This window comes from Phyllobates terribilis, unplaced genomic scaffold (genome assembly GCF_046119375.1).
Source record: "Phyllobates terribilis strain yellow unplaced genomic scaffold, ASM4611937v1 Scaffold_5__5_contigs__length_657084704, whole genome shotgun sequence".
NCBI lineage: Eukaryota > Metazoa > Chordata > Amphibia > Anura > Dendrobatidae > Phyllobates > Phyllobates terribilis.
Window position 1 is genome coordinate 156,324,927 of NW_027362765.1, and position 24,065 is coordinate 156,348,991.

Here is a 24,065-nt window from a genome sequence, read left to right on the forward strand (position 1 = left end):
GCCAGGGTAAGGAAGGCTGAAAAACGACCACCTTTGAACAAGAAACATAAGATAAAACTTCAAGAATGGGCCAAGAAATATCTTAAGACTGATTTTTCAAAGGTTTTATGGACTGATGAAATGAGAGTGACTCTTGATGGGCCAGATGGATGGGCCAGAGGGTGGATCAGTAAAGGGCAGAGAGCTCCACTCCGACTCAGACGCCAGCAAGGTGGAGGTGGGGTACTGGTATGGGCTGGTATCATCAAAGATGAACTTGTGGGACCTTTTCGGGTTGAGGATGGAGTGAAGCTCAACTCCCAGACCTACTGCCAGTTTCTGGAAGACAACTTCTTCAAGCCGTGGTACAGGAAGAAGTCGGTATCGTTCAAGAAAAACATGGTTTTCATGCAGGAAAATGCCCCATCACATGCATCCAACTACTCCACCACGTGGCTGGCCAGTAAAGGTCTAAAAGAAGAAAAAAATAATGACATGGCCCCCTTGTTCACCTGATCTGAACCCCATAGAGAACCTGTGGTCCATCATAAAATGTGAGATCTACAGGGAGGGAAAAAAGTACACCTCTCGGAACAGTGTCTGGGAGGCTGTGGTGGCTGCTGCACGCAATGTTGATCGAAAACAGATCAAGCAACTGACAGAATCTATGGATGGAAGGCTGCTGAGTGTCATCATAAAGAAAGGTGCCTATATTCATCACTAATTTTTGGGGTTTTTGTTTTTGCATGTCAGAAATGTTTATTTCTAAATTTTGTGCACAGATATTGGTTTACCTGGTGAAAATAAACAAGTGAGATGGGATTATATTTGGATTTTATTAAGTTGCCTAATAATTCTGCACAGTAATAGTTACCTGCACAAACAGATACCATCCTAAGATAGCCATATCTAAAAAACCCCACTCTAACTTCCAAAAATATTAAGCTTGGATATTTGAGTCTTTTGGGTTGATTGAGAACATAGTTGTTGACCAATAATAAAAATAATCCTCTAAAATACAACTTGCCTAATAATTCTGCACACAGTGTATAAAAATCTGTTTATTATGGAAAGGGAAACACATTTTAAAATGTATTCCAGTGGTCTAAAAAAAATAGTGAAAACCACAAATATTTTGTTTTTTTTATTTTCCCACTGATATTGCCAAAAAAAAAAAAAAGTATGAAAGTAGCTTAAAAAATACGCCCCATTTCTCACAAAAAAGATGGAACATTTGTTTGAATATCCATAAGAGAAAATTGGTTACAGATCTTTAAAGGGAATCTGTCACCAGTTTTTTGAGAAGTAATCTGAGAGCAATGTGATACGAATAGGGACAGAGACCCTGATTCCAATCATGTCACTTGCTGTCATTTTCATACAATCACTGTTTTCTCTGCTGCAGATGTAGCAGTGCTCAAATGCTGAGCCCTGTATAACCCCGCCCACACCACTGATTGGCAGCTTTCTGTGTACAATGTAAATTAACAGTAGGCTGCTAATCATTGCTGGGGTGGTCCTGTAATGATGATCTCCTGCTGATAAAACACTGATTTTATTGAAACAGCAGCACACAGCCCAGTAAGTAACACATCACTGGAACCAGGCTTTCCGCCCCTACATCTTAGTTTCGTCGTTTTTTAGGCTAAAGGTAGACATAAGTCCATTGAATTCAACCTATAGGCCGCTCTCAGATTGCATAGCAAAAAACTGCTGATATTTTTTTTAAACCACATGTACAAAAAAACCCTAAATTTGCTTGGTCAGAAATGGGGAAAATTGCCCAGTCTTGAACTGGTTAATGCATTGCAGCGTTCTTCCACTGAAATCAGTAGAACAATGCTGTGATATATTGAACTGTAGTTAAAAAGAAAGAAAAAAATATTTAGGCAGTCATGAACCGGACTGCAGCTGCTGTAAATGCGCCTTTCACATTCGATCATAGAGGGTGCTAATAGTTTCATCTCCAAAGGTCTAAGGATACGCTATCAATTTTTAAAGGGAACTGGTCAGTCAAATTATGCTGCCCAAACCACAGGCAGCATGAATAGGAGCTGGACTGTAAGATTGCAGACAGGTATGTTTTAAGAGCCGGCTGACCATAGGCAGAAATTAGTCTGATGAGGTCTTCCCGCACTCTGTGGACAGGTCTTCCAGGTGTTTACATTGGGAGAGGCCTGTCAGTCACCTGTGGTGGGGAATATTCGGACAGGGACCGCATCAGACTCACCTAGTCTTTCTTTGGTCTCCGGCTGGCTCTTCAGAGAAACATACCGATGCCACACCTGCCCATGTGCTGCAATACCACACACAATCTGGAGATTGGTGAGGTGCTGTGTCTGTGGAAAGTAGCCATGTTTGTTTATCTAGCCCAGTGGGCTCCAACCTGTGGGTCTCCTGCTGGGTCAGAACTGTCCTTAGGTTCCCCACAACTGGTTCCTATGAAGGGTTGTTGTGAGCAAAATGTTTCTAGCATCGTGGTCACATATGTGATCATATGTACGTGGCACACTGACCTGCAGCAAAGACGTTTGTTTATGTCTTCCCACGGCCGTATATGTAAAACTTCTTTCCTTCAAACAGGGTTGCTGTAATATGGCCACAAAGACGGTGAGTAATGGCTCCTGGAGGCGGCCGTGAGCGGCCACCGGGCTAATCATTTGTATTTCCACTTGTTGAAGCACCTAGTCATTTTATGATCTTATGTGCCCATTATTAGATGCACTTCCTGTACATTGAGATAAGGTATTAATCTGATTTGTAGGGGTTGTCTAGCATTCTTAAAGCCGAGGTTGTAATAAAATAACTTATACTCACCTGGTAAATCCCCATCTGCTCCATCATCCTGCTAATCTTCTTTAGTTGTGCTGCAATGATCACGTTACGACTTCCCGCTCTTAAAGCTGCATTTAGACTAGCCACATGTGACTTTTAAGTAACCACTGATCGGCTACATAAAAGCCAATCATTAATGCCCGGGCCGACACCACTCTTGTGTGCACAAAAAGATCATTAAAATAATAATTCTGGGCACATAGAATACCATTGTTCTCAACAGCTCATCACTTGTTTACACAGGATGATGTGCTGCCAACGAAGCAAGTTTAAAGATAATTTCTGCCGTCAAGCATTTTGCTTGTTCCTCAGGTGATTGGCAGCCGGTTTAGACAGGCTCATTATCAGGAACGAGCTTTCCTAATAATCGGCCAGTGTAAGTACAACAAATTATTCTCCTTCGACCGCGCTACCATCACTGCCGAGGCCATTGATTGGCTGAAGAGGACAGGCGTGGTTGTCACTGTAGGAGAGCTGCCATAGGACAGTGGACGACCAGAGCAGTGGGGGACTTACCAGGGGGCTATAATCTATACTGACCTTTTATCACATTCTATGCTTTGTGGCCATTTAAAAAAAAAAAAATCCTGAATTGTCCCATTTATTCTTTCTACTCTTTATGTGTGGCTCCATTTTATCACTCCATAGTAGTAGCTCGGCATCTTCTTCACCACCGTAGTAATGAGCAGGTTCACATTTTATATTTTCATAAAGAGCTGATGATTAAAAGTAATTTTTAATATCATTACCTTTGCTTTCTGTAAGGCCTTCTTCAGATGTTTATAACCGGGCACCCATATCTACATATGAAACAAATTCCAGGCAAAACTCAAATAGTTAATGTCACAAAGAAGGGTAAAAAAAAATCCAAGAGTATATAGACCTATAAAACAAGATTTATTTAAACAATTAAAACAAAGATGCAAAAACAGAGGCTGTTGAGCACTGATGCAGGGATACACACATACAGTGGGTACAGAAAGTATCCAGAACCCTTTAAATTTTTAACTCTTTGTTTCATTGCAGCCATTTGGTAAATTCTAAAAAGTTCATTTTTTTTCTTATTAATGTACACTCTGCACCCCATCTTGACTGAAAAAAAAACAAATGTAGAAATTTTTGCAAATTTATTAAAGAAAAACTGAAATATCACATGGTTATAAGTATTCAGACCCTTTGCTCAGACACTCATTTTTAAGTCACATGCTGTCCAGTTCCTTGTGATCCTCCTTGAGATGGTTCTACTCCTTCATTGGAGTCCAGCTGTGTTTAATTAAACTGATAGGACTTGATTTGGAAAGGCACACACCTGTCTATATAAGACCCCACAGCTCACAGTGCATGTCAGACCAAATGAGAATCATGAGCTCAAAGGAACTGCCCAAGGAGCTCAGAGACAGAATTGTGGCAAGGCACAGATCTGGCCAAGATTATAATAGAATTTCTGCATTACTCAAGGTTCCTAAGAGCACAATGGCCTCCATAATCCTTAAATGGAAGAAGTTTGGGACCACCAGAAGTCTTCCTAAACCTGGCCGTCCACCCAAACTGAGCAATCGTGAGAGAAGAGCCTTGGTGAGAGAGGTGAAGAAGAACCCCAAGATCACTGTGGCTGAGCTCCACAGATGCAGTAGGGAGGTGGGAGAAAGTTCCACAAAGTCAACTATCACTGCAGCCCTCCACCAGTCAGGCCTTTATGGCAGAGTGGCCCAACGGAAGCCTCTCTTAAGTTCAAGACATATGAAAGCCCGCATAGAGTTTGCTCAAAAACACATGAAGGACTCCCAGACTATGAGAAATAAGATTCTCTGGTCTGATGAGACGAAGATAGAACTTTTTGGTGATAATTCGAAGCGGCATGTGTGGAGAGAACCAGGCACTGCTCATCACCTGCCCAATACAATCCCAACAGTGAAACATGGTGGTGGCATCATCATGCTATGGGGGTGTTTTTCAGCAGCTGGGACAGGATGACTGGTTGCAATTGAAGGAAACATGAATGCGGCCAAGTACAGAGATATCCTGGATGAAAACCTCTTCCAGAGTGCTCTGGACCTCAGACTTGGCCGAAGGTTCACCTTCCAACAAGACAATGACCCTAAGCACACAGCTAAAATAACAAAGGAGTGGCTTCAGAACAACTCTGTGACCATTATTGACTAGCCCAGCCAGAGCCTTGCCCTAAACCCAATTGAGCATCTCTGGAGAGACCTGAAAATGGCTGTCCACCAACGTTCACCATCCAACCTGACGGAACTGGAGAGGATCTGCAAGGAAGAATGGCAGAGGATCCCCAAATCCAGGTGTGAAAAACTTGCATCATTCCCAAGAAGACTCATGGCTGTACTAGCTCAAAAGGGTGCTTCTACTCAATACAGAGCAAAGGGTCTGAATACTTATGACCATGAGATATTTCAGTTTTTCTTGGGGTGCAGGGTGTATTTTAATGAGAAAAAAATGAACTTTTTAGAATTTACCAAATGGCTGCAATGAAACAGAGTGAAAAATTTAAAGGGGTCTGAATACTTTCTGTACCCACTGTATACACCCAGCAGTTCCAAATATACAGTACAGACCAAAAGTTTGGACACACCTCATTTAAAGATTTTTCTGTATTTTCATGACTATGAAAATTGTACATTCACACTGAAGACATCAAAACTATGAATTAACACATGTGGAATTATATACTTAACAAAAAAGTGTGAAACAACTGAAAATATGTCTTATATTCTAGGCTCTTCAAAGTAGCCACCTTTTGCTTTGATGACTGCTTTGCACATTCTTGGCATTCTCTTGATGAGCTTCAAGAGGTAGTCACCGGAAATGGTTTTCACTTCACAGGTGTGCCCTGTCAGGTTTAATAAGCGGGATTTCTTGCCTTATAAATGTGGTTGGGACCATCAGTTGTGTTGTGCAGAAGTCAGGTGGATACACAGCTGATAATCCTACTGAATAGACTGTTAGCTGCTTTTTTCTTGCTATAATACAAATTCTAAGTAAAGAAAAACGAGTGGCCATCATTACTTTAAGAAATGAAGGTCAGTCAGTGCGAAAAATTGGGCAAACTTTGAAAGTGTCCCCAAGTGAAATTGCAAAAACCATCAAGCGCTACAAAGAAACTGGCTCACATGAGGACCGACCCAGGAAAGGAAGACCAAGAGTCACATCTCCTTCTGAGGATAAGTTTATCCGAGTCACCAGCCTCAGAAATCGCAGGTTAACAGCAGCTCAGATTATAGACCCGGTCAATGCCACACAGAGTTCTAGCAGCAGACACATCTCTACAACAACTGTTAAGAGGAGACTTTGTGCAGCAGGCCTTCATGGTAAAATAGCTGCTAGGAAACCACTGCTAAGGACAGGCAACAAGCAGAAGAGACTTGTTTGGGCTAAAGAACACAAGGAATGGACATTAGACCAGTGGAAATCTGTGCTTTGGTCTGAGGAGTCCAAATTTGAGATCTTTGGTTCCAACCACCGTGTCTTTGTGCGACGCAGAAAAGGTAAACGGATGGACTCTACATGCCTGGTTCCCACCGTGAAGCATGGAGGAGGAGGTGTGATGGTGTGGGGGTGCTTTGCTGGTGACACTGTTGGGGATTTATTCAAAATTCAAGGCATACTGAACCAGCATGGCTACCATAGCATCTTGCAGCGGCATGCTATTCCATCCGGTTTGCGTTTAGTTGGACCATCATTTATTTTTCAACAGGACAATGACCCCAAACACTTATCCAGGCTGTGTAAGGGCTATTTGACCAAGAAGGAGAGTGATGGGGTGCTACACCAGATGACCTGGCCTCCACAGTCACCAGTCCTGAACCATATCGAGATGGTTTGGGGTGAGCTGGACCGCAGAGTGAAGGCAAAAGGGCCAACAAGTGCTAAGCATCTCTGGGAACTCCTTCAAGATTGTTGGAAGGCCATTTCCGGTGACTACCTCTTTAAGCTCATCAAGAGAATGCCAAGAGTGTGCAAAGCAGTCATCAAAGCAAAAGGTGGCTACTTTGAAGAACCTAGAATATAAGACATATTTTCAGTTGTTTCACACTTTTTTGTTAAGTATATAATTCCACATGTGTTAATTCATAGTTTTGATGCCTTCAGTGTGAATGTACAATTTTCATAGTCATGAAAATACAGAAAAATCTTTAAATGAGAAGGTGTGTCCAAACTTTTGGTCTGTACTGTATGTCTTAGTAAGTAAATAGAAGTGAAGCCCTAGTGTAAGGAAATATCACTGGGTTAAGATTAATGGTACACTTACATGTATAAATCGCTATTTGCTGCAGTGTACCTGCCAACCCAATGCACGTTTATGTCTTCATCAGGAGACGTGTTAATTCTGCCCAGTGTTAATATTAAGATACAATATAAATAATATCACTTTAATATTGAGCAGAATTAAGTATGCCAACCTCCCCCTATATACAGTGTGAGCCCCACCACGGCGCCCTGCATACAGTGTGAGCCCCACCACGGCGCCCTGCATACAGTGTGAGCCCCCACACAGGCGCCCTGCATACAGTGTGAGCCCCCACACAGGCGCCCTGCATACAGTGTGAGCCCCCACACAGGCGCCCTGCATACAGTGTGAGCCCCCACACAGGCGCCCTGCATACAGTGTGAGCCCCCATACAGGCGCCCTGCATACAGTGTGAGCCCCCATACAGGCACCCTGCATACAGTGTGAGCCCTCACACAGGCGCCCTGCATACAGTGTGAGCCCCCACACAGGCGCCCTGCATACAGTGATGCTCACAGTTATTGGCACCCTTTCGTTTTTTTCATAGACTGTACAATATCTTCAGAAATAAATGGAAATGTACTAAAGTTATATCCTCACGATTTTTTAATTAGTAATACAACAATAAACATTGTTTTTCAACTTCCATGTTGCAATTTCAAAGAAGAAACATAATAAACAGCATGTGCAGCAATAAAGGCACCCCCAATTAATACTTGGTTGCACACTCTTTGGCATTGCTGACAGCCTCCAAACGTTTCTTGTAGCCATATATAAGCTTCTAGCACTTCTCAACTGGAATTTTCTTCCACTCTTTCTTTGCAGTTTGTTCAAGCTCTTGAATGTTTGCAGGGTTCTTTTTCCCAATGGCAGATTTCAGCTCACACCAAAGTTTTTCAATGGAATTGAGGTCAGGACTCATTGCTGGTCATTTTTAAAACAGTCCATGTTTTCTTTTTCAACCATTCCTGTGTACTTTTGGATGTGTGCTTTGGGTCATTGTCTTGCTGGAAGACCCATGATCTTCGACTCAAACCAAGTTTTACAGCGGGTAGGACATTTCTCTTTAAAATCTCTTGATAATTCTCTGATTTCATGATTCCTGTGATACAGTCAAGGCCTCCAGTACCTGGTGCAGCCAAGCAACCCCACAGCATTGAGTCCTCCACCATGCTTAACTTTTGGTAAGGTGTTCTTTTCCTTATAAGCTTCATTGCGCCTTCTGTAAACAAACTGTTGCTTTGCATTGCCAAAAAGCTCTATTTTAGTTTCATCTGTCCACAGAATATTTTCCCAGAAAGATTGTGGTTTGTCAAGGTACTCTGTGGCAAAGATTAGTCTTTCCTTTTTTTATGTCTTTTCTTCAGCAATGGTTTGTTCCTTGGCCTTCACCCATAAAGCTGTGCTTGGTTTAGTGTGCGGCGTATGGTACTTGTTGAAACCATGACTCCAGACTGTTCCAGGTTGGCCTTCAGGTCTTTGAATGTTTGACGTGGTGTTTTTTCCACCATTCGCATCCAACCTTCGAAGACATCTCTTGTCAATTTTCCTCTTTCTCCCACGTTCAGGGAGGTTCTTGACGGTTCCATGCTTGGAAAACCTCTTAATATTGCGCACTGTTGAAACTGGGATACCAAGGTCTTTGAAGATGGCCTTATAACCTTAAGAAGTCTTGTTTGCTAATTAATAGCAGTTCTGGTGTCCCGAGACAGATCCTTTGTCTACACCATTGTGACAAAGGAACAGGGCCTACCATGTGGCTATTTAAAACACTGAAATCATCATTCATTGGCCAATTCATGTCACATGGGCACCGACAATTAATCACAGGTGAATCTCTTTTGTGGTTTACCACATACGAGTCAAAATGTGTTTCCATGCTAAATTAATGTAAAGGGAGCCAATAACAGTGACACAGCAAGCTTAGGTTTTTCTATTTGTCCCTCCCATTTTTTTTTTTGTTTTAAATTGATTATCATTTGCACTTTTGTATGTAACACGAGTGCGCTATACAAAAAAACTGTTTCACTTGAGTCATTTTTTTCAGGAGATATTCCACATCATGTACTTAAACTTCATGGGTGCCAATAACAATGAGCAGGACTGTATACGCTGTGAGCCCCCTACGGGGCCTCCATATATACATACAAATATTCCATACATGTGAAAAAAATACAACCCATACTCTCTTTGCTCTTCCCCGGCGCTCTGCTCCCGTTTCCTCTGCACAGACTCTCAGCAGCAGCACGATGAAATGATGTCAACGCGTCTGCTGTCTCACATGCTGAGTGGTGGAAGATGGAGCCAGCAGCTCCGTCTTCCACCAATACATTCACCGCAGTGACAGCGGGCGGTGGAGGGCATGGTGTGGCCTGTGGGCCACTATTTCAGCCCCTCGGCTGTCTCGGTCTCGGGGCCGGACTGGAACAGCCAGAGGGCTGGATGTTGCCTACAGGCTGCAGTTTGCCCAGGGCTGCGTTAAGGTGTATGCCTCATAATAAAGGTAAATCTGGAATAAGATTCACCAATTTCATTAAGACTGCAGCACAACACGCCAGCCCTTATCTGGCCCTTGATACGTAACAGAAGACGGACATGTGAACAGCCCCACAGTCTATAGTGAGTACGTGTGCTCTCAGTGAAGAATACAGCACGCATGCATGGAAACCAGATGTCTGAATGTGGCCTTGGGACAGTGCAATTCTCGGACTTGTCATGTTCGCAGCTCCTTATACTCCTCAGCATCCCGGAGGGGTGCAAAAAACTTCTGACAATAAAACTACCAGTTCCTTGTCCGCAGAATGGATTTCAGTATTGCATGCTGCCATTTTTTTCATCCATGTGAAAAATTTCCTTAGCTCGTTCATTGTTCCTTTGTACCCACGGATGTACGCTGACCAAAAATGCATTTGTCTCAATGTAGCCTTAATAGTTGGAACAATCCCGATGACGCGATTAAGACCACTGTCCAGCTGCCATCTGTAGGGCAAGGCAGCAGCAAGTGTTCAGTATCTCTGCAGTGCCTCCACTGGTGAAATGAATCATTACATGGTTTCCAATGAATTTCTGTGAAAACCATGCTCATACTGGGTTTTCGAGTTTGGCTAATATGATATTCCCCCTCTATTAACTTAGAAATCACTCTGAAGATATTTCCAGACTGGACAGACTTTTGTGATTCCAAAGGGATTAAGTCACTGGCAGACACTTCCAGCAGCAGCGCATCTCCCCCAGGAAAAAGGATCGGATTGGATTTCTTTCTTCTGACTCAGGCCATCAGGGCGAGTTCGGGCACCTCTATACACATTAAGTAGTCGGCCAAAGTGTCACGCTGTGTCCAGCATACATGTAATGTGTACAGGTGCCTTGAGGATATATTGATGGTTGTTTTTATAAAGACTGGCATGTCTGAGTTCATCAGCAGCAGCAGCGCCTCCTGACAATTTACTGCATCTCACTGTCTGCCCAGAAGATATTCATGTAACTCCATAGTCCCAGAGAAAGTGCTGAGATACCATGGCACGGACCCTTAGATTACTCCTACGGGATCCAGCTAATTGGATGCTTCTTGGCAAGTTTGTTGTTCTTAACTTTTGCTTTTTATAAGGGGTCTCAGGACTCCACCAATTATAGGGAAGCCATTATCCAAAAGTGATCTATTATTTAAATCAGGTTTTTGTCTTACATTTATTTTTTTAATTTAGCAATTTTATTTTATTTTCATATCACGAACTTTTGTTTAATAAAAAATAATAAATGCAGAATTAGTAATCTTGCAATTTTCACACTGGCCTCTGGGGCTATTTTAGACTCTTAACTTCCTGTCCTTTTCAGGAAGACTGCTCTTTTTGGGGATCTGGATCACTTCGCTTTGCCCACCAAAAAGAGCCGTCTCTTTTCTTCCCAAACGGATCCCTATTATATATGCATTCATGGTAGGTGAACACATATTAAACATAGTCACTGCAGCTGAAATGCTGCTGAACACGTCATTTTAGCTCCATTGTCAGGGGCTCTCGTTTGGGTGCCGACTCCCATCATTCACAGAGGTAGAGCCAGCTTTTCGTAGTGGATAATTTGCTAATGACCCATAACTAGTTTTCAGCATGCTCCTTATAATCCGTATTATAGTGACCGGTAACCCCTCTCTACACATCTAATAACACAGGATCTACCAATCACAATAGGGGATGTCACAGCTCTCCCTTCCCTTCACAATGGACCTTTGTTTGCGCCCACTCATTAGATGCTTCACTATAAAATAGTTTGTTCATTTTAGCGAAGTTAAAAGAGTCTAAAGAAAGCCCAAGTGTGAAAATGTAAAGCTTTTTTTATTTTTAATGCAGATTGTGAAATGTAAAAAAATAAAACATTGCTAAAATTAAAAAAAAAAAAAAAAAAAACATTTCGCACAAAATAAAAACCAGATCTAAACAGTAGCTCACTTTCTTATGAGTGAGATTAGAAAAGACCCTCTCCCATCTGTTCTCTCTGACATAGCAGTTTGGCCCCACTGAAGAAAATGGGTCATAATTGCAGTACCAAACTCTCCCTGTAGACAGGAATGGCAGTAGAAAATTCTTATCACTTGCTGAATCTGTCAGCAGAAATCATTCATTATTCACTTACTCGTATAGTTGATGATTATTGTCACATCTCGGTATTCAGTATAGGGTGCTTTTATGATTGTTGGTACAGTTAAAATATATATTCTTGTACCGTGTTACCAGTAGATAGAAAAATATTTAGATTTGAGAGTCCTCAGTGGTTGATACCTTTTAATGGCTAACTCAAAAGATGGTAACAAATTGCAAGCTTTCGAGACTACGCAGGTCTCTTCATCAGGCTAGTATACCACAAAATCTGAAGAGTCACATATTTCTACACCATAAGACACACAAAAAATGCAATAGGTAATCGTTAAGACAGGTGATGGGAAACATAGTTATTATGGAAGAGATAAACAGTTCTGGCTATAAATATTTTAGCAGTTAATAGATAAGGAGTGTGAAGGTTTTATTGTCCTGTGACTAGGTCCAGTGTTATGATGGCCTCACAAGTCTGAGGGGCACATTCCTTAGTTGATGTAAAATGACATAAATCCATGTGACACATTCATTCCTGCTCTGAAAGTGTTAAAGGTCACAATCAGTTTATATTCTGAGACTCTCCTTTCTCTTTGAGAGTTGAAGTTACCTTTTAATACCAGTAATTTCATGTCTTTTATGCTGTGATCAGGGGAACAAAAATGCTTGGCTACAGGTAGATCTATTCTTTTTTCTTTTATTATGTGGCGATGATTGTTCATCCTTGTTCTAAGTTTTTGCCCTGTCTCCCATACATAAAGACCCCCAGCTGGACATTTGGTACATATAATTAAGTACACTACATTAGATGTGATACAGCTGAACGTACCTGGGATCTTATAGTCCTGATGTGAATTGGGGATCTTTATCTCGTCTGTGGTCGTTCTAAACGGACAGGTTTTGCATTTTTTCTGGTTGAAAGGAAAGGTACAAGTAGCTGGTAGAGATGACAGGGAGCTTCTGACAATGATGCTTCTTAAATGTGGGGGCTGTCTGAAATACAGAAGTGGGGGGTCTGTAAATATGGATTGTAATCGGGCATCTTTTTGTAGTAAGGGTTGTAGTTTCCGTGCTGCTCTTCTTAGCGCCTCCAGATTTGGATTGTAGGTGACTACTAGAGGCACCCGGTTTTTTTCTTGTTTGGTTTTGTAATGTAGGAGATGATTCCTTGATATTCTGGTGGCTCTTGTAATCTGGTTCTCAATTGTTCTTGGATGGTAGCCCTGTTTCAAAAAGGTCTTTGAGGCCATCAAGGTGTTTGTCTCTATCCATAGGGTTGGAACTTATCATCCATACAATCGGATATGTTCCAACCCTATTGATAGAGACAAACACCTTGATGGCCTCAGAAAGACCTTTTTGAAACAGGGCTACCATCCAAGAACAATTGAGAACCAGATTACAAGAGCCACCAGAATATCAAGGAATCATCTCCTACATTACAAAACCAAACAAGAAAACGACCGGGTGCCTCTAGTAGTCACCTACAATCCAAATCTGGAGGCGCTAAGAAGAGCTGCACGGAAACTACAACCCTTACTACAAAAAGATGCCCGATTACAATCCATATTTCCAGACCCCCCACTTCTGTGTTTCAGACAGCCCCCCACATTTAAGAAGCATCATTGTCAGAAGCTCCCTGTCATCTCCACCAGCTACAGGTACCTTTCCTTGCAACCAGAAAAAATGTAAAACCTGTCCGTTTATAACGACCACAGACAAGATAAAGATCCCCAATTCACATCAGGACTATAAGATCCCAGGTATGTTCAGCTGTATCACATCTAATGTAGTGTACTTAATTATATGTACCAAATGTCCAGTTGGGAGTCTTTATGTAGGGGAGACGGGGCAAAAACTTAGAACAAGGATGAATCATCATCGCCACACAATAAAAGAATAGATCTACCTGTAGCCAAGCATTTTTGTTCCCCTGATCACAGCATAAAAGACATGAAATTACTGGTATTAACCGGTTCCCGACCGCCCACTGTAGATAAACGTCGGCGCTGCTTGGGCTCTGTGCAGAGCCGACGTTTAAAAACGGTGGGTGGTCCTGCAGCGCTCAGGACCCCCAGGGTCCTGTAAGCGCTGCGATTCCGGTGCAGGGTGATAGCTCTGACAGGGGACATCATCGGGACCTGATTGGATCAGGTCCCAATGATGTTAACCCTTTGCTATCTTCTATATGCCGCGATCTATAGTGATCGCGGCATATAGAAGATAGTGAGAGGAGAGGGGGTCGTCAACTTACCTCTCCGACGGCCCCCTGATAGCTTCCAGGACCTTCCTTTGTTATGGCAGCTGGAGGTCACATGACCGCCTCCAGATCTGCCATATATGGTGTCCTGCTAGGCTCAGCCTGCAGCTGAAGCCTGGCAGGACACACTGACTGTGAAACAGTCAGCAAAGATCTCATCCAATGTAATACATGTCTATTACATTGGATGAGATCAGTGATTAGAAAAATAAAAATTAATGTCCCATACAGGGACTAAGTAAAAATGTAAAAAAAAATGTTTTTAAACTGTTAAAAAAATAAATCACAAAATAAATAAAAATAAATAAAATATTAAACCAATAAATCCGTATATTTATGCAAAAACAAAAAAAGTACACACATTTGGTATCGCCGCGTCCGAAACAACCCAATCTATAAAACTGTCACACTAATTAACTCCTTCTGTGCACACCGTAATAAAAATAAATAAAAAACGGAGCAAAAAGCTATGCTTTTTCATCATATCGCCAAACAAAAAGTGGAAAAAAATGCTTTCAAAAAGCAAAATGGAAATAAAAATGGTACCGCTGAAAACGTCATCTTGTTCCGCAAAAAAAAGCCACCATACAGCTCCATCAGCCAAAAAATAAGTTATAGCTCTCAGAATAAAGCGATGCAAAAAAAATATTTTTTTTCTATAAAATTGTTTTATTGTGTAAAAGCGCCAAAACATAAAAAAAATATACAGTAAGTGTAGTATCGCTGTAAACTTACTGACCCGAAGAATAACGCTGCCTGATCACTTTTACCACACGCAGAACGGCATAAAAACAAACCTCAAAAAACAATTCCTGAATTGTTGGTTTTTGTTAATTTTACCTCCCAAAAAACGGAATAGAAAGCGATCAAAAAATGTCATGTACCCAAAAATGGTACGAATAAAAATGTCAACTCGTCCCGCAAAAAACAAGCCGTCACATGACTCTGTCGGCCGAAATATGGAAAAATTATAGCTCTCAAAATATGGTGATGCAAAAACTAGATTTTGCAAAAAAAAGCGTGTCTTAGTGTGTGACAGCTGTCAGTCATAAAAACCCGATATAAATCTGGTATCTCTGTAATCGCACCGACCCGAAGAATAAAGTAATCTCATCACTTATACCGCATGAGGAACGGCGTAAAAAATAAATAAAACCAATTCTTCACCTGCTACTGATTTGTTTATTATGTCTCCCAAAGATCGCAGTAAGGCTCTGCTCACATTTATCCTGCGCTCTGCGCTGAGCACTTACACCAGAGTTTCTGTGTAAATCTCTGAAATACGTGATTCAGCCGGAACCCATGACGGAAGATTCCCTGTAATGAGGCAGATATAGGCCACTGTGGATGCCGTCTGGCCTGTGATCCCACGGTGTCATTTGTTTTAGGCGTGCATAAAAGTGCGTTTGGCCACAGTTTTGTGCACTTCTGAAAAAAAGGACACCGCTAAACAGAGGCCAGACAGAGTCCAGAGTAACTCTGCTGCCTCATTATAGTGAATGGATCCCGCAGGGGTTTCATCTGAATTACATCACTTGGAAATTTAGATGGAAACCCCGATGTAAGCGCTCAGCCTAGAGCGCCGGATAAACAATATGTAAAATGTTCCCAATAAAAGCTTCAACTCGGTCCTCAAAAATAGCTAGTCCCCACTCAGATCCGTCATCTGTTAAAAATATAAGGGACTTCCAAGTTACTGGTAGCAGAAAGGCTCTGGAAAAGCGAAATGGCCCTTGCCCCCCAAAAGAAATTCAGAAAATTTTGTGCTCCCAAATCCAAATGCCTATTCTACAATAATTTGTTCTCCAATTGTCAAATAGCACTCCGTCCCCCCCCAGATCTCCCCGTATGGCTAAGCGGTACGATACAGCCACATATGGGGTATTGCCACGTTTAGAAGAAATTGTGTGACACATTTTGGCACCATTTTTACCCATTGCCCTGTGTGAAAATGTAAAATCTGGGGGTAAAACATTTTTTTGTGGTAAAAATATAATTATGCCTTTTTCACTGCCCAATGGTATAAATGTAAAAATTAAAAAATACTCACTACTTCCCTAGATGAATTCCTTGAGAGGTGTAGTTTACAAAATGGGGTCACTTGTGGGGGTTTCTGCTGTTTCGGCATGTCAGCGACTCTTCAAATGTGACATGGTGTCTGCCACCTATCCCAGCCAACATAGCGCTCCTTTCTCTTCCGAACCCTGCCGTGCACCAAAGCAGTGGTTTTCCCCCACATATGGGGTATCGGCGTGTTCAGGAGAAATTGCACAGCAAATTTCATGGTGCAGTTTCTCCTGTTACCCTTATGATAATGCAAAATTAGGGGATGAAAAACATTTTTTGTGGGAAAAATGTGAAAATTTTATTTTTACAGCTCAATATTATAAACTTCTGTGAAGCACCTGGGGGTGCAAGGTGCTCACCACACATCTAGATAAGTTCCCTAAGGGGTCTAGTTTCCAAAATGGTGGCACTTGTGGGGGGTTTCCACTGTTTAGGCACATCAGGGGCTCCCCAAATGCAACATGGCGTCTTCTAATTATTCAAACAAATTTTACATTCAAAAAGTCAAATGGCGCTCCTTCCCTTTCAAACTCTGCCGTGCGCCCAAACAGTGGTTTGCCTCCACATATTGGGTATCAGCGTGTTCAGGAGAAATTGCACAACAAATTTCATGGTGCAATTTATCCTGTTACCCTTATGATAATGCAAAATTAAGGGATGAAAAATGTTTTTGTGGGAAAAATGTGAAAATTTTATTTTTACCGCTCAATATTATAAACTTCTGTGAAGCACCTTGGGGTTCAAGGTGCGCACCACACATCTAGATAAGTTCCCTAAGGGGTCTAGTTTCCAAAATGGTGTCACTTGTTGGGGGTTTCCACTGTTTAGGCACATCAGGGGCTCCCCAAACGCAACATGGCGTCTGCTAATTATTCAAACAAATTTTACATTCAAAAAGTCAAATGGCGCTCCTTCCCTTCCGAACCCTGCAGTGCGCCCAAACAGTGGTTTTCCCTCACATATGGGGTATCAGCGCGCTAATGAGAAATTGCACTACAAATTGTGTATTCCATTTCTTCCTGTTACCCTTGTGAAAATAAAAAAATTGGGTCTAAAGTAACATTTTTGTGAAAAAAAAGTTAAATGTTCATTGTTTTCTTCCACGTTCCAAAAATTCCCGTGAAACACCTGAAGGGTTAATAAACTTCTTGAATGTGGTTTTGAGCACCTTGAGGGGTGCAGTTTTTAGAATGGTGTCACTTTTGGGTATTTTCTGTCATAAAGGCCCCTCAAAGTCACTTCAAATAAGATGTGGTCCCTAAAAAAATGTTTTTGTAAATTTTGTTGGAAAAATGAGAAATCGCTGGTCAACTTTTAACCCTTATAGCTTCCTAACAAAAAAAAATTTTGGTTCCAAAATTGTGCTGATGTAAAGTAGACATGTGGGAAATGTTATTTATTAACTATTTTGTGTGACATATCTCTCTGATTTAAGGGCATGAAAATTCAAAGTTTGAAAATTGCAAAATTTTCAAAATTTTCGCCACATTTCCGATTTTTTCACAAATAAACGCAAGTGATATCGAAGAAATTTTACCACTATCATGAAGTACAATATGTCACGAAAAAACAGTCTCAGAATCAGGGGAATACGTTGAAGTGTTCCAGAGTAATTACTTCATAAAGTGACAGTGGTCAGAATTGAAAAAATTGGCCTGGTCACGAAGGCAAAAACAGGCTCTGGCGCGAAGTGGTTAAAAGGTATCTTCAACTCTCAAAGAGAAAGGAGAATCTCAGAATATAAACTGATGATGACCTTTAACACTTTCAGACCAGGAATCAATGTGTCGCATGGATTTATGTCATTCTACATCAACTAAGGAATGTGCCCCTCAGACTTGTGAGGCCATCATAACACTGGACCTAGTCACAGGACAATAAAACCTTGACACTCCTTATCTATTAACTGCTAAAATATTTATAGCCAGAACTGTTTATCTCTTCCATAACTCTGTTTCCCATCACCTGTCTTACCTATTGCATTTTTTGAGTGTCTTATTGTGTAGAAATATGTGACTCTTCAGATTTTGTGGTATACTAGCCTGATGAAGAGACCCGCGTAGTCTCGAAAGCTTGCATCTTTTGAGTTAGCCATTAAAAGGTATCAACCACTGAGGACTCTCAAATCTAAATATGATTGTTGGAACCTAATTTTTGTCATGTAGTACTACAGAATGTCCTGCAGATGGCGCCCTGTGATCTCACACAGATCCACTGAGCTTTGGAACCTGAAACTGGTATAAGGGGTAATGTTTCTCCTTATGGAGAGTGACATGTCAAGCCTGGCATGTCAGAGTGCGGAGACCTAAAAACCATGCATGCTCTTCTGGGAAATGAAATTATTCAAATTGTCTCATCAGGTCCTGTTCCTCTATGAAGAGACAATTTGAATATTTAACCTGAAACTCAAATGATGTGTCCCAGCTTGTGATGAAAGCCGCTGACTGTCCTCATATCCTGAAACGTCCGTTCTCCAGGCAGCAGAGACGTGGGTGGTCTACAACCCACTACTTGGGCTTATCCTTATTTATTACATTTTTTTGCATTCAAAGTAAAAATCCCCAACGTGCTGCTACCAGATCATGCTGAAATGTCTGGAAAGCTGCGGAATCCCAGATTAAAGAACACTTATCTAAGGCCTAGATCTAATGCAGAAAACTCATGTCTTATCTCAGCAACAAGGATATCAAAACTCCCGAAACATCAATTCTTCGCAACTTTCCTTAACCCTTTCCCATATTGGCCAACTTTTTATTTTTGTGCTTTGTTTGTTTTCCTCCCCCCTTTTTCCATGTAATTTTTTTTCCTGTCGACATAGGAATACTTGTTCATTCTGCTGCGAGTTGTTGTATTGAATGACAATATTCGCTTTACCGTATAATTTCCTGGAAACTACACACTTTTTAGGGTGTGTGCCCACAATCAGGAATAGCAGCGTTTTGGACGCAGCGCAGGTGAGCTGCGTCCAAAACGCTGCGCTCTACGATACCAGCACAGTAGATGGGATTAATAGAAATGCTTCTATTTGACGCTGCGTATAGTCACTCACGGCACGAGTTCATGAGCCCCAGCATGTCAGTTCCTGTAGCGGAGACACTAGTCTCCACAACAGAAATTTCCACAGTGAAATGTATTGGATGCGCTAAATCCACATTGTTCAATGATTTACCTGCTTGATAATAACGCAGCGTTTTGGATGCAGCGAAAATACGCTGCATCCAAATCGCTGCTATTTGCTGATCATGGGCACATGGCTTTACAGGTGGAAGAATCTGCTTGTCACCTTCAGAACTATATAAAGTGGAGCTTCACATTGGAGATATTGAATCATTGGCTTCCCTTGCTCTTACGAGGGTGAAAGCTGATAAATGCAAGTATCTAGATGCTGTGGACATCGGGCAGTAAATGGCTTATAAACTTGTCAGGGCTGATCTGCTTATGATTGTGGTTTCTTTATGCTTTACCAAACATAAATATACCGTCCTAGAGCTCCGGCCATTCACCTCTCCCCCTTTCTTCACAGTGCATCACATGTAACAAGACATTTAAGAAGCTCTGGTCCCTCCACGAGCACATCAAGATCGTCCATGGCTATGCCGAGAAGAAATTCTCCTGTGAGATCTGCGAGAAAAAGTTCTACACAATGGCACATGTCCGCAAGCATCTTGTTGGTAGGTTTTGCAGACATAAAAACAGCCGATCGCCTTGATTTTTAGATTGCATTTTATACTTTGACCACTAGATGACGCTCACATAAAGATGTAGGTAATACAGATGCTGCATGCCCTAGACATGCCGAACAGATGCCAACATGTGCCATGCTGCACGGATTGAGTCTTTGATTGTACTTTGCCACTGAAAACGACATGTGACTATTATCAGTGTACACAGAAGTTACTTTGATGGCTGTACTACCAGCTTATCACTGATTATGATGGTTGCCTCCTACAACCTCTTTATTATAACTTTATCCAAAATAGCCAATGCCATAAAATAAATGTACATATTATCCTCAATGAATCAAAGCTTTTAGGCATCTGGCATACAAAGCTATGAAAAGTTAAACATTTATGTGCAACACAAAGTTGCGCAAAACATTTTTGACTTTAGATGTTTTCACCCAACTCCGCCAAAATGAGCTTGATGGGCATGACACCACAGCTTGTCTAATTCAGTCTGTGACTGGAGTAAGATTTGTGGCGCGGTATATGGAGGCGCATGCCGTTTATCAGACGCTCCTGATTCATTAAGAGGCGTTTACCTCTAAAAGGGGAACTTTCACCAGGTTTTTGCTATGTAACCTGAGATCAGCATGATGTGAGGACCGAGATCCTGATTCCAGCGATGTACTGGTCTAAATGCTGTCATTTTGATGCAATCAGTTTTCTCTGCTACAGATCTAGCAGTGCTCTGAATGCTGAGCTCTGTATAATCCCGCCCACACCACTGATTGACAGCTTTCTGTATACACTGTACATTGACTGAAAGCTGCTATTCAGTGGGGGGGCTGGGTTACACAGAGCAGTTGACTAGGAGGCACGAGACACCTAGTCCTGTTGTAATAATCTCCTGCTGATAAAACACTGATTGTATTGAATCAGCATAAGACTAGTAAGTGAGACATCGATGGAATCAGGCTCTCAGCCCTTACATCCTGCTGCTCCCGGATTAAATAGGAAAAACCTGCCTAAAATTTCCTGCAATAAATCAGGAGCATCTGAGTCCATCATGCCCCCTCATTAAGACCGATGTGAAAATCATCAGTTTTGATGAATAGGGTCCATAATGTAAAAGAAGAAGTTCACTACAATGCATATTGCCACTGTAAGACATGAAGTTGCCGTCCTGGCGCGATTGGCAGAACACAGGAGCGGGTTACGACTGTGCCCTGTGAGGTGAAGCTATTGGAGTTATAGATGATTATTTTCTCAGTGAGCAGCTTTACCCTTTTTAAATACCGGAACTATGGGGATTATTTCCTTTTCTCACCTCTTTCTGCTTTGCACGCAGCTCACACGAAGGATATGCCATTCACCTGTGAAACGTGTGGAAAGTCGTTCAAGAGAAGCATGTCTCTGAAGGTTCACTCTCTGCAACACTCTGGGGAGAAGCCGTTCAGATGTGAGGTGAGAGCCAGACCATCCATCTTGTTTTTTGTGTCCCTGTATGTTATATGTAGAGGGACCTCTACCCAGTAAGGCTGATCGGTACCATCCGTCCACACTTGCTGCGCTAGCAACACTTTCTGCATGGTGGTTACATACTATGGTTTGGAAATATTCTAAGCTGTGTACATTGCATGTAGTCCTCACACTGACCCTGTGTCTTCTGCTCCTAGAACTGTGATGAGCGCTTCCAGTACAAGTACCAGTTGCGTTCCCACATGAGCATCCATATTGGACACAAGCAGTTTATGTGCCAGTGGTGCGGTAAAGACTTCAACATGAAGCAGTATTTCGATGAGCACATGAAGACGCACACTGGTATGTAACACCTGAACTCTTCTATCCCGTTTGTGTGTTTTTTTTCCAGCTGTATCCTAATAATTGAGTTTTCAGGTATGAAAGTCTGACAATCGCTGTTCTAATTGCTTACATTAGAGGGATCCGCCTCTGTCAGCCAAAGAAAAAAAATCTAGCACTTCCATCATGTTCATTACTTGGACTACCATTAAAGGGGTATTCCAGTAGGATAGGTGATAACGTCTAGATTGGTGGAGGTCTGACCAATGGGACCTTCACCTGTTGCCATAACGGGTCACGTTTATCCCTGTTAGTCTGGGTTCACACGAACATATAAAAGAAATCATTTGATTGTCATCCATGTAAAAACGCTGATTTTTATCCATGTGGTGCAATAGTATGTCATCAGTTTTTCACCAGCTACAGTGGCATGTAAACGTTTGGGCACTCCTGGTCAAAATTACTGTTATTGTGAACAGTTAAGCAAGTTGAAGATAAAATGATCTCTAAAAGGCCTAAAGTTAAAGATGACATATTTCCTTTATATTGTAGGCAAAAAATATACCCTGCTCAAAAAAATAAAGGGAATACTTAAACAACAGAATATAACTCCAAGTAAATCAAACTTCTGTGAAATCAAACTGTCCACTTAGGAAGCAACACTGATTGACAATCAATTTCACATGCTGTTGTGCAAATGGAATAGACAATAGATGGAAATTATTGGCAATTATCGAGACACTCTCAATAAAGGAGTGGTTCTGCAGGTGGGGACCACAGACCACATCTCAGTACCAATGCTTTCTGGCTGATGTTTTGGTCACTTTTGAATGTTGGCTGTGCTTTCACACTCGTGGTAGCATGAGACGGACTATACAACCCACAGAAGTTGCTCAGGTAGTGCAGCTCATCCAGGATGGCACATCAATGCGAGCTGTGGCAAGAAGGTTTGCTGTGTCTGTCAGCGTAGAGTCCAGAGGCTGGAGGCTCTACCAGGAGACAGGCCAGTACAGCAGGAGACGTGGAGGGGGTCGTAGGAGGGCAACAACCCGGCAGCAGGACGTCTACCTCCGCCTTTGTGCAAGGAGGAACAGGAGGAGCACTGCCAGAGCCCTGCAAAATGACCTCCAGCAGGCCACAAATGTGCATGTGTCTGCACAAACTGTTAGAAACCGACTCCATGAGGGTAGTATGAGGGCCCGACGTCCACAGATGGGGGTTGTGCTCACAGCCCAACACCGTGCAGGACGCTTGGCATTTGCCACAGAACACCAGGATTGGCAAAGTCGCCACTGGCACCCTGTGCTCTTCACAGATGAAAGCAGGTTCACACTGAGCACATGTGACAGACGTGACAGAGTCTGGAGACGCCGTGGAGAGCGATCTGCTGCCTGCAACATCCTTCAGCATGACCGGTTTGGAAGTGGGTCAGTAATGGTGTGGGGTGGCATTTCTTTGGAGGGCCGCACAGCCCTCCATGTGCTCACCAGAGGTAGCCTGACTGCCATTAGGTACCCGCCCGTTCCCCAGACCTGAATCCGATTGAGCACATCTGGGACATCATGTCTCGCTCCATCCACCAACGTCACGTTGCATCAGACTGTCCAGGAGTTGGCGGATGCTTTAGTCCAGGTCTGGGAGGAGATCCCACAGGAGACCATCCGCAACCTCATCAGGAGCATGCTCAGGCATTGTAGGGAGGTCATACAGGCACGTGGAGGCCACACACAATACTGAGCCTCATTTTGACTTGTTTTAAGGACATTGCATCAAAGTTGGATCAGCCTGTAGTGTGTTTTTCCACTTTAATTTTGGCAGTGACTCCAAATCCAGGCCTCCATTGGTTAATAAATTTGATTTCCATTGATGATTTTTTGTGTGATTTTATTGTCAGCACATTCAACTTTGTACAGAACAAAGTATTCAATGAGAATATTTAATTCATTCAGATCTAGGATGTGTTATTTGAGTGTTTCCTTTATTTTTTTGAGCAGTGTATATACTTTCATCTTTCACATTTTAAAAATTGCAAAAAGGAAAATGGGCCGATGCAAAAGTATGGCCATCGTGCATGGTTAGTACCTTGTTGCATCCACTTTAGAAAGTATCACAGCTTGTAAATGTTTTTTTATAGAGAGACCGGAATCTTTCAATTCTTGTTTGAGGGTTTTTCATCCATTCTTCCGTGGAAAATTCTTCCAGTTCTGTGAGATTCCTGGGTCATTTTGCATGCACTGCTATTTTGAGGTCTAGCCACAGATTTTCAATGATGTTCAGATCAGGGGACTGTGAGGGCCATTGTAAAACCTTCAGCTTGAGCTTTTTGAGGAGGTAGTCTATTGTGGATTTTGACATGTTTAGGATCATTACTAGTGATGAGTGAGTATGCCTCATTAACCCTTTCGGCGAGCACGCTCGGGTGCTCTGAGTATTTTGGTGTGCTCGGCGTTTCATTCATTGTCGCCGCACGTGCAGGTGTCACGGAGGTTAAACAGCTGTTACACATGCTAACCGGATGGAATAGCATGCCGCTGCAAGATGCTGTGGTATCCATGGTGGTTCAGTATGTCTTCAATTTTGAATAAAACCCCAACAGTGTCACCAGCAAAGCACCCCCACACTATCAC

At 42.2% G+C, this 24,065-nt stretch overlaps 1 protein-coding gene across 6 annotated transcripts in view; it reads left to right on the top strand.

The window, feature by feature from the left end:
• Positions 1–24,065, top strand: part of ZNF652 (zinc finger protein 652) — a 59,210-nt gene that overhangs the window by 27,392 nt on the left and 7,753 nt on the right. For 5 of the 6 annotated variants that reach the window (XM_073683291.1, XM_073683286.1, XM_073683289.1 and 2 more), the window contains 4 exons: positions 2,563–2,589; positions 19,500–19,647; positions 20,987–21,102; positions 21,315–21,459. In XM_073683291.1, the coding sequence (XP_073539392.1) occupies positions 2,563–2,589; positions 19,500–19,647; positions 20,987–21,102; positions 21,315–21,459 (436 nt within the window). The remainder of the gene's footprint in view (positions 1–2,562; positions 2,590–19,499; positions 19,648–20,986; positions 21,103–21,314; positions 21,460–24,065) is intronic. The other variant, XM_073683292.1, reaches the window with a different exon arrangement.